The sequence below is a fragment of the Sceloporus undulatus genome, chromosome 8, assembly GCF_019175285.1.
Source record: "Sceloporus undulatus isolate JIND9_A2432 ecotype Alabama chromosome 8, SceUnd_v1.1, whole genome shotgun sequence".
In the NCBI taxonomy this organism is placed as follows: Eukaryota; Metazoa; Chordata; class Lepidosauria; order Squamata; family Phrynosomatidae; genus Sceloporus; species Sceloporus undulatus.
This window is the reverse complement of record NC_056529.1, coordinates 24,489,876-24,502,831: the sequence shown is the minus strand read 5'-3', so window position 1 is coordinate 24,502,831 and position 12,956 is coordinate 24,489,876. Positions and strand designations below refer to the sequence as shown.

At 45.9% G+C, this 12,956-nt stretch overlaps 1 protein-coding gene across 3 annotated transcripts in view; it reads right to left on the bottom strand.

Moving 5' to 3' along the window:
• The window catches only part of CACNA1H (calcium voltage-gated channel subunit alpha1 H), a 137,585-nt gene that overhangs the window by 56,412 nt on the left and 68,217 nt on the right, over positions 1-12,956 (bottom strand). For all 3 annotated transcript variants that reach the window (XM_042438556.1, XM_042438558.1, XM_042438557.1), the window contains exons 4-6: positions 10,664-10,797; positions 8,032-8,129; positions 5,403-5,562 (exon numbers count right to left, since the gene is read on the bottom strand). In XM_042438556.1, coding sequence (XP_042294490.1) covers positions 5,403-5,562; positions 8,032-8,129; positions 10,664-10,797 — 392 coding nt within the window. The remainder of the gene's footprint in view (positions 1-5,402; positions 5,563-8,031; positions 8,130-10,663; positions 10,798-12,956) is intronic.

Sequence of the window (12,956 nt, the reverse complement as noted above, 5' to 3'; positions counted from 1 at the left end):
AGATAGATAGATAGATAGATAGATAGATAGATAGATAGATAGATAGATAGATATGCAGAGGGAGAGAGAGAGAGCAAGAGACAGAGAGAGGGATCCGTACTGAACCATAATTTCTCTATATACAACAAAGTATTTCTGTCCATGCACTTTGTTTCCTTCTCTGCTTTGAAAAACTCGAGTCTTGTAGAGCACTGGTTCTCAACCTTTGGGCCTCCAAATGTTTTGGACTTCAATTCCCAGGAGTCTCAAGTCAGTATTCTCATAGTTCAAGAATACTGGGAGCTGAAGTCTACAAAATCTAGAGGACCAAAGGTTGAGAACCGCTGTTGTAGAGGGTTTGTTTGGTCTCTGTTCCCTCCTTGGAGCAGGGATGGAGAAATGTGGCCCAGAGACTATATGTGGCCCCAAATGCTAGTTTGTGGTCAATGGGAAAATAGTGTCCAGAGGCAACGGTGCCACTTTCTTCTGTTTTCATCAGAGTTGACTGGGAATCCTGTGTCCAGTTCTAGGCACCACAGTTCCAGAAAGATGTGGACAAACCAGAACACGTCCAGAGTTGTAGTCCAAAACTGGAACCACTGTGCCACACTGGCCATCTTTAAATACCTGTAGAAGATGGAGTTAACTTGTTTTCTGCTGCTGCAGAGACTAAAGTGTGAACTAATGGATTCCTCCAAAGATGGAGAGTCCATCATCCTCCAAAGAAGTCAGTTCCACTCTTGGACAGTAAAGAAATTCTGTCACTAATTAGCCAGAACAAACTAACATAGCAAATGAATTCAAAGATATAGCTGTAGAATCAGTATACAGAGAGATCTTGGAGCACCTTTGAGACTCACTGAAAGAAAGACGTTGGCAGCATGAGCTTTCCTAGACTTACGTCTACTTCCTCAGATGCATTTGGTGGAGGAAGTTGACTTAAATCTACGAAAGTTTATGCTGCCAACTTCTTTCTTTCAGTTAGTCTCAGCTACAAGATCTTTTGGCATACTAACATGGCAAATGAGATTCTGAAAGCTGAGTCCAAAAAAGTAAGTTCTCCCTAACTCTGGTTGTTACGGACATCTGGGTTGACTCTTTTTTTTTGGCTTGGGAGTCGGGGAGCTTGGGTTTTTGCAAAGCCAGCTGTTCTCGGTGGTGCCAGCGCCTGGCTGCAATGAAACATTTAATCCGCCCCACTTTCCCGTAATTACCGGCTGCAGATGGAATGACAAGTCTGCCGCCGTCTCTTCACCTGCCTTTCTTCCCTTTCTCAGACGTTATGAATAATAATTCACGACGGAGCATGAAAAGAGTCTCCCGGGCGAATGGATGAGAGCACAAAAAGAATGAGGACAGTGCATTAGCTTGGCCACCTTGGATTCTTTGCAAAGTCTGTGTGGATGGGGAGCAGCCTTCTTTGACTACAACTCCCATCGTCCCCAACCAAAAAGACTGACGGTCACTGACGGTGGAGAAATGGTCAGCCTTAGAAATGGATTGCATTTCAGAGAAGGGTCTTAGCGAATGCACAGATGGGGTTCTCTAACTTCATGAACTTTAAATTATCCAGAGAAAAGGCTGGAAGAGGTTTCCCCTGATGTTCCGAAATCAAAATGGTGGCATCTCCACCAACCTCCATACCAAGAACCAGCAATGGAAATACCCAGGTTCTGCAGATGCCTTCAAAAAGGCAATCCTCGCCTTTCCAAGGGCCCTTAACTCATCCTTTAAGCCCACAAACTCCTGAGGAAGCCTAATTATAATTTCAAAGGGGCTTCTTTTTTCTCAATAAGAAAACTCCTTCAGTCGGTCTATGTATTAATGAAAAGAGACGGAGCCACTGGCCATGGCACGCTCTTTGGGTGGCCCGATGGGGGGCCGGGAAAGAGAAATGAGCCGGTGCTGGAGGCTTATCGCCAATCTCTTTTTAATTGCTCTGGGATTCGCTCTTCTGTTCCTGTTGGGCCGAGATACCGGCAGGTTTTAATTGCCGCAAAGCCCACGCTGCGGCTCCCTCCCCTTCCACCGAACGCCAGCCCCAGCCTTCCCTTTGCTTGGATTAGAGTCACCAGCAAGAGCTGCAGAAATATTCAGCCCCAGATCTCCTAAGAGGCAGCAGAGCCAGACCAGCCTTCCCTCGAAGTTGCCCCCAGAGGGAAGGAAATGCCCCACATCGGCCTTGGCAGAGATTCTGCATCATAGTCTGTGTTTCCAAATGCAATAAAACCCTGTTAGTGGATGGAGAAGATGGGGCATCAGCAAAAGTGTTTCCATCTGGTTCTCCTGTTGGTTATCAGGCACATCTGATACATATGGGGCACCTTCTGGTGCACATCAGACACTTCCAATGTGCACTGGGCACTTCTGATGTGGACTTGGCCCTTGTGATGTGCACCGGACATTTGTGATGCGCACTGGGCACTCCACATGTTCAATGGCCTCTTGTCAAGTGAAATAAGCATTTGTACACTGGACACTTGTGACGTGCATTGGGCACTTCCAATGTGCACTGGGTACATGATCTGCACTGGACATTTCTGATGCCCACTGGGACACTTGTGATATGCACAGGATACTTTTGATGCCCTTTGGACACTTCTGATGTGCACTAAATGTTGCACATTGGTGTCTGGTGTCCAGATATGCATCCTCAGTGCCCATTTCACATTGGGCGCCTGGCACATCTGCCAGTCCACTGGCTACCACTACACAACAATTGTAGCATCATGAGAGCCCCTAGGTGAATATGAATATTACAAAACTATTCTATCCTCTTTCCCACACATGTAAGTCCATTTATGAAGGCCTAAGTCCTGCCCTTTCTAAAAAAAACCCAGATGAACCTGGGCACCCTTATCACAAAATCTAAAAAGCATGCTGGCATTGCAGGCAACAGCATTAATACAGGTAACATCATTCACTTGTAACACATCACCTCTGAGACCTGCATATGGAGAGAGCCCTGAATTGCTTTGGGGTTTTTGCCCAGTCCCTATTTGGCCAGCAAACCTTGCAACCTGATTGTAACTGGCAAGACAGTCTCTGCTGGGTAAGACTTGGGCAGCCGGCTCTTACACGTCCGGCTCGTCGTCGTCTTCTATCTGTGGGCCAAAACATGCATTAAGGGGTTGTTGCAATGCCAAAGAATGCAATCAGCCGAGAAGAAAACAGGATTGGAGTCAAGGGAGCAGACCACCGTGTCTGGAAAGGCCGGGATCAGGGACTACCAAGGCCTCCTTGCGGAGGAAGGCTGTTCCCTGGAAGGCCACCCTTGACCCCTTCTGCCTGTTTATTATCTCATGGGTCTTGTCCATGTTCTTCTGCATTTATTATCTCTAGACACCAGTGGGACAAGAGGCGGCTTGGGTCTGAGAGCCAAGAGTGGAAGAACCATGCTATGCTACTCCTAATAGCAAGATCTGGGGAATGTCTCTCGCACTATGGCTCAACAGATTAAGTGGAATGAGCCAGAAGGTCTTCTTATCAGGTGTGTCAGAAGCCCATCCCGTCTCTCCGAGGGACGCTGAAATGCCATCATGTAACGGCTGGAAAATGGAGGAGATAAGGCATGCCAGAGGCTGCTAACAGGGTTTTTCGGAAGCGTCTCGGTCGTGCCGGGTAAATCTCGGCCTGCCATTCCAAGGGGTGAGGAGTGATCCTTCTCTGGTCTTTGGGAGGGAAATCAGAGCGAGATCCTGAACTGTGGAAGGAGAGACATCAAGGCCTCATTCCCACTACCTTTTAAACTGGATCGCAAATCGGTTTGAACCAGTTTAAATGACCATGGTTCGCTCTTGAAGCGATTCGGAGAGGGGGGCCATGCATTAGACCCATTTAACCCACGTCTTCTTGACGCTGATTTTCCCCACATCTTTTTGGATATATCGATTCCACGCAAGTGTGAACCACAAGCGGATTGGAATCAGTTTAAATTTGCTCTTTGGCCGGCTGGAGTGGGTCCATTTTGAATCGATTCATCGGTCAACATGAACCACAAGTGAGTCATTTTATTTTATAGCAAGAAAATGCGATTGGGGCAAATGTAGTGGGAACCATGCTCCACTGTGGAACCGATCCATTGATTTGGATTGCAAAGCGATTTATTTGTAAGTGGGGAAGAGGCCCAAGAGGTTCTTCTGAAGGTCCTCCATTTTGTTGTGGTTAACCTCTCTTGAGTCGATCTCGACTCGTGGCGACCCTATGAATGAGACAGGTCCAAGATGTCCTCCGCTGCTCTGCTTAATTCCTGCAAACTGGTATAATGTTCACTTCTGAGCCAGCATGGCATAGTGGTTTGAGTGCTGGTCTAGGACTCTGGGGACCAGGGTTCAAATCCCGGCTCAGCCACATAAACCCACTGGGTCACCTTTGGCAAGTCACGCTCTCTCAGCCTCAGTGGACAGCAATGGCAAGTCCCCTCCAAAGAAACATGCCAAGAAAAACTCACAATGTCACCATAAGTCAGAAATGACTTGAAGGCCCATGACAACAGCAGCAGCAACAATGCGCAAGGATGCTGGATGAATTTTTTGACCACATAGCTGGCTGAACAAGTTTAATGGGACTTGTAGTCCAATCCCTCTGGAGCTTGTATTAAAACCTTGGGCGCATTTCCCCAAATCGCTGGCCTTTTTTCCAGGCGCTGGGAGAGGAGCGAGCCAAGTTGTTAGCAAAAGAAAATTGGGGCTGCTCTCTAAACACCTTTCGTTTAAACACACAAAGCTGCCTGGACCGCCGGGCAGCCAAGCCGCGCGGGGAGAGAGTCCCAGACGGACGATGGCGCAAAGATGTTTTTCTCAGTTTTAATTAAAGACTGAGGCAAAACTTGTATTTAGGAAGGTCCAGTGGCCTTTGGGAGATATTGGCCCATTCCTTCTTTTTAAACATCTCTTCAAAGAACGGGGGGCAAGTTGAATATTCTGCTTCTTGTGGGCTGCAGCCAAAACAAAGCCATCATCAAAAAAGGAGGGCTTAATTCTTTGCCAGATATGTTTTCAGGGAGAGAAAATGTTTGAAAACGGTGCCATTTGCAAAGACTATTCGCAGCCCAGGGCTTACGTTGCGCAAAATTCACACACTGTATTTCTTTTTGCACAGAAACCAGCATTTTCTGCGCACAAAAAAGAGCATTTTATGGGCAGATAATTCAGCTTCCTGCACAGAGAAAATGTGCACTTCGGGACTTATTCTGCCCATAATTCATATACTGTATAGGTCTTTATGGGTTTATTTTTTTTTTGCACAGCGAACAGCACTGCTGAAAAATGGTTAAAAATGTGTGAATATTGTACTCCAAACGATTTATTTTTGCATGTCACAATAAGGTAAAGGAAGATGCATGTCTCTAGTGTATCTGAAGAGTCTTAAGCTACATCCATACTGCAAAAATAATGAGCTTCTATACCAGAACGTAGACTTACATTTGGAAATTGGTGTCCAGGAAACACCTGTTCCGCAGCAGGCCTGCCCAGAGCTGCACCCCGACGATCCCAAAGATGAAAAAGACAAAGAAGCATAAGAGAAGAACGTTGCCTAACATAGGCAGAGTATCTAGCAGCAGGGTCACAAGTATGCGCATACCTGGAGGAGAGAGGAGGGGAAGGGAAAGCAATGGGGTTACTCATGGGAGGCCTTTACGAAACAACAACACCAACAACAACCCTGCTCCATAGCCAAGCCCCAAATCAGAATCTGCCCCAGGACCAGTTCAACAAGGTCCCATCCACACTACACTTTAACAACGCTTTAATTCCATCATTCAAGTGGGCCGTAAGCCCCTTTCAGCTGCTTTTCTCCCAAAATCCAATTAGGAAGATAAGCCCAACCAGTTGAATTCATTTCCCGGTGGCGTGCCGGCGATCCTGGGCCGATATGCTAATGCCTGGGCCCTTTTATTGCTTTTGTTTCACTTGTTTCCTGGGAGGAAAATCTATCTCCGCTGAGAGCCGAAGCGACTGCAGAGAGAGGGATGGAGAGGATGGAAATCCGTCAGGGCTTCCACCAGAAATGGCTTTGCTCTTCTCTCCTCGCTTTGCGCAAAGCGCATTTGGATGATCGCTTTTTACAGGTGGGAGCTGCCCCAGTTTAATGCCTCCGTGCAACGAAGCATGTTGGGGATGGAGGCTGTCGACAGTTTTGGAGAACAATCTTTACATCTTCTGCATAAATGCACATTTTTATATTCTACTTTAAACTGATGTGATGGCCCCCGGTGTGTGTCTGTCGGGTGCCTCCAAGTCATTTTCGATTTACGGAGACCTCTAGGCAAACCTATCATGGCATTCTCTTGGCAAGATTTGTCCAGAGGAGGTTTGCCATTGCCGTCCCCTGAGGCTGAGAGAGTGTGATTTGCCCAAAATCACCTTTCTATGCAAATATATTCTTTTCTGTGCAAAAAGAAGAGGCTGTTTCTGGTGTAGAAAGTGCCACTTTGTGCAAAATTCCCACGTCATTCAATTGCCAAATTTTTGGCCGCGTTGGCCGAAAAGCTGATGAGCGAGCCAGCCAAACATCAAAGGGATGTCTAAATTTTTTGCTTCAGCCAAACCCCGAGATCAGGATTAGACCTGGCTGCTTGTTCCCCGCTGCATTTTGGGTCCCCTTTGATTTGGGGCTTAGTTTTGCAGCTGGGAACAGCTGGTCCTTTGGATGCTGAGGCAATACCTTATAATGAATCTTTAACAGCATCAGCCATCCAGGTAATCCTTCCTGATCCAGGCATTCGGAAGCAAAGCCTGAGCATTCGCTTTTGCTCCCTTCGGAGATAAATTGCATCCGTGACCCTTCTTTGCCTCCGCTGGAAACCTTCCTGCCCCTCTTTCAGGTTTATTCATATCTTTGATGAAAGGTTTTTATTAATTTCTAGGATTCACATCCCACCTTTCTCCTACAATGGGATTCACGACCAATTTGGTCCTCCCCGAATGAATGGAGCATTATTCCTACACCGTTCCTAACTGGGGTTTGTACTGTTGACCAGAGAGCAGTAGTTCCCAAACTTTGGCTTTCCAGATGCTTTGGACTTCAGCTCCCAGAATTCCATACTATTAACCAAGCTAGCTGGGGCTTCTGGTAGTCGGAGTCCAAAATACCTGGAGGACCAAAGTTTGGGAATCACTGGACTAGAGAGTAGTGTAGTGGTTTGAGCATCGGATGACGACTCCGGAGACCAGGGTTCGAGTCCCTTCCAAGAAAACCCACTAGGTGACTATGTGCAAGTCACACACTCTCAGCCTCAGAGGAGAGCCATGGCAAACCCTTTATTAAGAAACCTGCCAAGAAAACCCTGTGATAGGTTCGCCTTAGGATTGCCAGAAGTCGGAAACGATTTGAAGGCACACAACACACATCTCAGGCCTAAGTTAAAGGACTGTGGAGTGGAATGACTCCACTCCTTCACGCTTTCCTTCAAAGGTCTCGGTGGTCTTTCTAGGCATCAGGAGGTCCTCTAGCACGACTCCATGGAAAATATCTGCTAGGAGTTAACCATAGAGTTGCACCAGAGGACTTCCACATGCTTAGGGAGACCCCCTCTTTAAGTGTTTAAAGGTCCTCCGGTTCAACACTATGGTCAATTTCCAGCAAAATATAGCCTTTGCTATATATCCATGGTTTTTGTTATCTGCAGTAAATCTGGGAGCATATCCTGCGCAGATACAGGGGTTGGACCATACATTCCCAGATAGGAAGAGCCCGATCTGTCGTAAACTAGGTCCCTGATATCAGATAGCCTCAGAAACACTAGTCCAGCCTAAAAGGGGTCTTCTCCTTTAAGTCTGGACTTTGCTTGGACAAAATCTCCCCAATTTTCAGCTGCCTCTCTGGCATCGACTTCCCCGTCACTCGCAGCATAGCTCTGATAGGAAGGATCCCTGGCAAAATTTAAGACCTGTTCTTGGATGGATTTGAGATTAAAGTGCGGAGGAAGTTAAAGGACCGATGTATTTTAAGAACGTTTGCTGTGGATACTGTTTTTAGACTTTGCAATAGCTACCAAGGCATGCAAAACAGAACAAAGCCTTGTAATCTGAAAGCTTTCAAGAGACTTACTTGGCACCCTGTTAATGGCTCGCAAAGGCCTTAGGACCCGGACCGTACGGATGGCGGATAAGCTGACGTTGTGTCCGTCCAAAGAGTACTCCATCATGCTGAGCAAAGAGAGAAAGAAAGAAAGACCCAAAGAGTTAAGATAGTAAGCTGCAGAACAGGGATAGAAAGAATATACAGATATATAGATAGATAGGTTTGCTTTAGGGTCGCCATAAGTCGGAAATGACTTGAAGGCACACAGCAACAACCACAAGAAATAAATACTCTAATAAATAAAAACAATTGGTAAGCAGATCCTATTGAGTCAAATGGGGCTGCTCTAATTGGGAGTAATAATATGATTCAGGCTTAAGTTTTTCCTGGAACTAAAATATGGATCCCTTCCATATATCCCTTCAAGCGCTTTGGGACGCCATGGCAATGCGTAATATCCTTCCCGGTTAATCCTGCCCAATTTTTATGATGCTTTTAGGCTGCTTTCGAAACGAATTGACGCAGATTTATTGAGCAATTTCCACCTTGCTGGACGACTGACAGAAAGAGCTGGAGATCATCTGTGGCCCAATCTATGGCCACTTAAGAAGGAAATTTGTGGCACCGATGCCAGTTTCCACTCACTGCCCACGAAGAGCGCCTTGGCTGGCAGCCAAACGCCAGGTGTGTGACTTGGCTGGGCTTTCCAGGAACAACGCAAACCGCTGTCTCCAAAGCCATCGCAACTGATACGGTTGAATCCTGAAAAGCTGCCTGGCTCTCATCCTAATTGATCAGACGGCAAAGCGCTTTTCAATCTAAATGGATGATGCTCTTTACTTTGTATCAGCTTCCAAATAGGATCGATAGGAATGCAATGCTGTGCCGTTGGGCTACGTGTTTGACATGACCAGAGAGAACTTCCTAGTTGTGACCATGAGAAAAATCTTGCACAAGATTTTTTTTGGCATTGGCAGAGAAATCATAGAATCCTAGAGCTGGGAGAGACCCCCCCAACTCCCCTCCTGCCATGTAGGAATACATAGGATCCTGGAACCATGGAGCTGGAAGGGACCCTAAGGGCCAACCCCATTCTGCCATGCAGGAATACATAGAATCCTAGAACCATGGGCCCCCAAGGGCCAACCCCATTCTGGTGTAGCCTAAAAGGGTCTTCTCCTTTAAGTCTGGACTCTGCTTGGACAAAATCACCCCTGTTTTCAGCTGCCTCTCTGGCATCGACTTCCCCGTCGCTCGCAGCATAGCTCTGATAGGAAGGATTCCTGGCAAAATTTAAGACCTGTTCTTGGATGGATTCGAGATTAAAGTGCGGAGGAAGTTAAGGCACCAATGTATTTTAAGAACGTTTGCTGTGGATACTGTTTTTAGACTTTGCAATAGCTACCAAGGCATTATCGTCGCATGTCAGCCGCCTCTCCGCATAGACAACGCTCCTGCTCTTAGTCAAGAATGGAATTTGTGGTTTTGGCCAGGAGATTGTTTATTGCAATGGTCATTCAAACTCCACGGGATTCCTAGCATCGTAGGTGTTCTTGTATGGAAGTGGGTCTGAAGCCAGGAGTCTCTTTGGGGGGAAAACATTGCCCCCTTCCCACTCCAAGCATCACAAAATGGCACTCTTCTGGCATCAATGGAACCCTTGGAATTATACCACATCTTCCTATAGCTCTTTGGGGACTACAACCCCCAGAATGCCCCAATCAAGTACAAAGCATTGCTGTCATTGTCTTACTAGCTGCGCAGTGGTGCAATCCAACTCCAGCTCAAGGCAATTCTAGCATCACTATTTGGCATAAATCTATGCTTTGCAACTGCTGGACAGGATTTGGGCTGGATACTAGAGGATTCTGGGGAATGTAGTCCCCCAAAAAGGAACCTTCTCCAGTCTTTTCCTCTGCCTAATATCATCATCTTGACTTCACTCCCATTTCTCATGTGAGACTCTGCGCATTGGAGTTATGTTGGTGTTGTCCTGGATCGCACCATTACACAACTGGTTGCAAACTGGTGATCTCACCTATTGCATCCATTTGTGTCGCTTGCACAACCCTGGTTGGGATCACACTCTTCTCCAAACTCTTAGAGTCTTCTTTATCCAAAATGCTCCAAAATCCAAAACCTTTTCATGGGTAGCTGAGAGAGTGAGACCTTTGAATTCGGATGCTTCAATGTACACAAACTTTGCTTAATGCACAACATTTGTGTATAAAATTACCTTCAGGCTATGTGTACAAGGTGTAGATGAAGCATAGACGAATTGGGGGGTTAGGTTTGAGTCCTGTCTCTCCAGATATATGCAAATTTTCTAAAATCTGAAACCCAAAATACTTCGGGTCCCAAATATTTCAGATAAGGGAGACTCTGTTGTATCATCCTGAGTCACTATTAGGACCCTGATGCTCTTCCAGAAAGGGTTTCTACTATTTGCAAAACGGTGCGAAATTTGCAAAACGGTGCAAAGTGATTCCTTCCTGTGACGTCTTTCGCCAGGCTTTCAGCCATCTGGCGCATCTTTTCTCCATGAAGGGGTCCTTGAGAGCCGAGGGGGCTCTTATCGCCCACCCACTCCCTTTGATATAGACATGAGTTTGCATCTCTTTCGCACACGAGACCCGTGGGTCCGCCGCTGTCGACTCACCCGGCAATCACGATGAAGAAGTCCAGACGGTTCCACGTGTCTCCGAGGTAACATTTCTGCCCAAAGATCCCCAGAGCAACCATCTTGATGACCATCTCCACCGCAAAGAAGGCAAAGATGAAGTGGTCAAACGCCTGCAGTTTGCAGAAGAAAAACACAAACCCAAAACAAAATGGGATCAATTCTATGAAAGATTGCAGTTGCGGACCAGCCTAGAACAGAGGAACCTTATCATATCCGGAAGACATTTATTGATTGATTGATTGATTGCATTGCATTGCATTTTTATTTATTTAAAGGGTTTATATCCTCCTGCCTTTCAAGACCATTGCATTTGTTGAAACAGACAAAGCGGCAATGTTGCTGGAGGAGAAACCATTAAGTAACTTTAAGCAAGAACTGGAACTAGTACTTTTTTACAGTCTCACTAAAGCCATATATCCCATGTTAGGTTTTGTAAGTTAACCAGAGTTTGCATTAAGGAGAAGCATAAACATACTGCCATTGAGAGGAAGTAGAGAAAACTGGGGAACATATTCATTGCTTATGGGGTGCGAAGTCAGTAGCATATGCGTTGTTTGCTTTTGTGGTTTCGTAGTTCTGTTTGCTGTTTGTGTATTTTAGATAAATAGATAAAACATGTGTATGAAGGGTAGTCTTAGAAGGACAGGAGGAGAAAAGTCTAGGAAGGGAAAAAACCATCCTCCTCTTCTCTCTTTTGCAGAGTTAATGGAGTGTCAATGACTTTTGCCCTTTGAACTCACTTTGCAGCAACTAAAATAAGCTTAGGATGAAGGAGAAAAGTGGAAGGAGGAGGAAGAAATGGGGACATTTTAAACACGGATGGAGAAAGTCCCAGTTCAGGAGGGACATTCCCCATTAATCCTCTGCCATCCCACTTCCTCAGCTGCTTTTCAAATGTCCTGGTTTCTCTCTCCTCCTCCCACTTCCCCACTTTCTCCAAAACTTATTTCCATTGCAAACCCTCCAACATTCCCAATTTTGCAAAGACAGTCCAAATAAATCCTTTGCAGTCTCACTTTCTCAGCTGCTTTTCAAATGTCCTAATTTCTTGCTCATCCTCCTACCTTCCCCCTTTCTCCTCCACTTATTTCCATTGCAAACCCTCCAACATTCCCAATTTTGCAAGGATAGTCCTTATTAATCCTCTACCCTCCCACTTTTCCAGCTGCTTTTCAAATGTCCCGGTTTCTCTCTCCTTCTCCCATCTTCTCCCTTTGTCCTCAGCTCACTTCGATTGCCGCAAAATGAGTTCAAATTGCAAAAGGAATCTGCACTCCATTAACTCAGTACAGAAGAAGATGGGCGGAAGTACTTTCCTTCCCAATCAGCTCAGGCAAATGCAAACTGCTGCAACCTCTCCTAACTTATCCGTTCTTTTGCCATGTTGACCACACTCTGAGGTTGCTTGACCACATATATCCCCATATTATGTTGGAGGGTATTCTAACACCCTGTTATTTTCCCTATGCGCTCCAATTCCTACAACATTCATGATGTGTGCAGTGAATAGAAGCCAATGTACGTAATGTTTGGCCCTAACCCAAATGCAAACAGTAGTCTAATGGAACGGCTGGGTTAAATGCAACAGCTGGATTAAACAACCAAGGGTTTCTTACTTATTGCCTCACTTTATATGTCCTTTTTGGGGGGATTGGGGGTGTCCCTAAAATGTAAACTTGAGGAGTCTCATTGCAACACGAGGGTTTTTTTAAATAAAGAAAAAGTGCAGTCAAAACACAGTGAGTTGTCGCGTTTCAGAAGACCATTAAACAAAACACAATTGGATTAAAAGCCATTTTTTAAAATGAAAAAAAGCAATTTAGAAAAGCAATTTGGGAATTCGTTGGAGGCATGTCGGCTAGACTTTTTTGGCTTTTCTTTTTTTTCTTGCAAACGCGTTTGAAAAAAAAAAAAAAAAAAGCAGACCTCCTCTAGACAACTCGGCTCAGAGACGACCGAATCGGGCACCGGAGGAAGATGCCCAAAGCTATGGCAGAAAGACTGGGGCATTCTGATCCCGGTGTTTCTGCTCCTGGGTTCCTCCAAAGCCTTCCTCCCTTGGGCAGATGCTCTCTGAGGAGGAACTGCATTGAGCTGAAATAAAAATTGAGCCCGTAAGCTTGAAAATGTCATTAAGGATAAGAGAAGGATGATCAGCCCAAGGCCTGGATGGGATCCCTGTGGGAGAAGTTACTTCTGCCGCAGCATCCTTAATTCCTCAAAAATCTCATTACATTTGCTCTCTGGGGAGAAGGACAAGTTGGAGCAG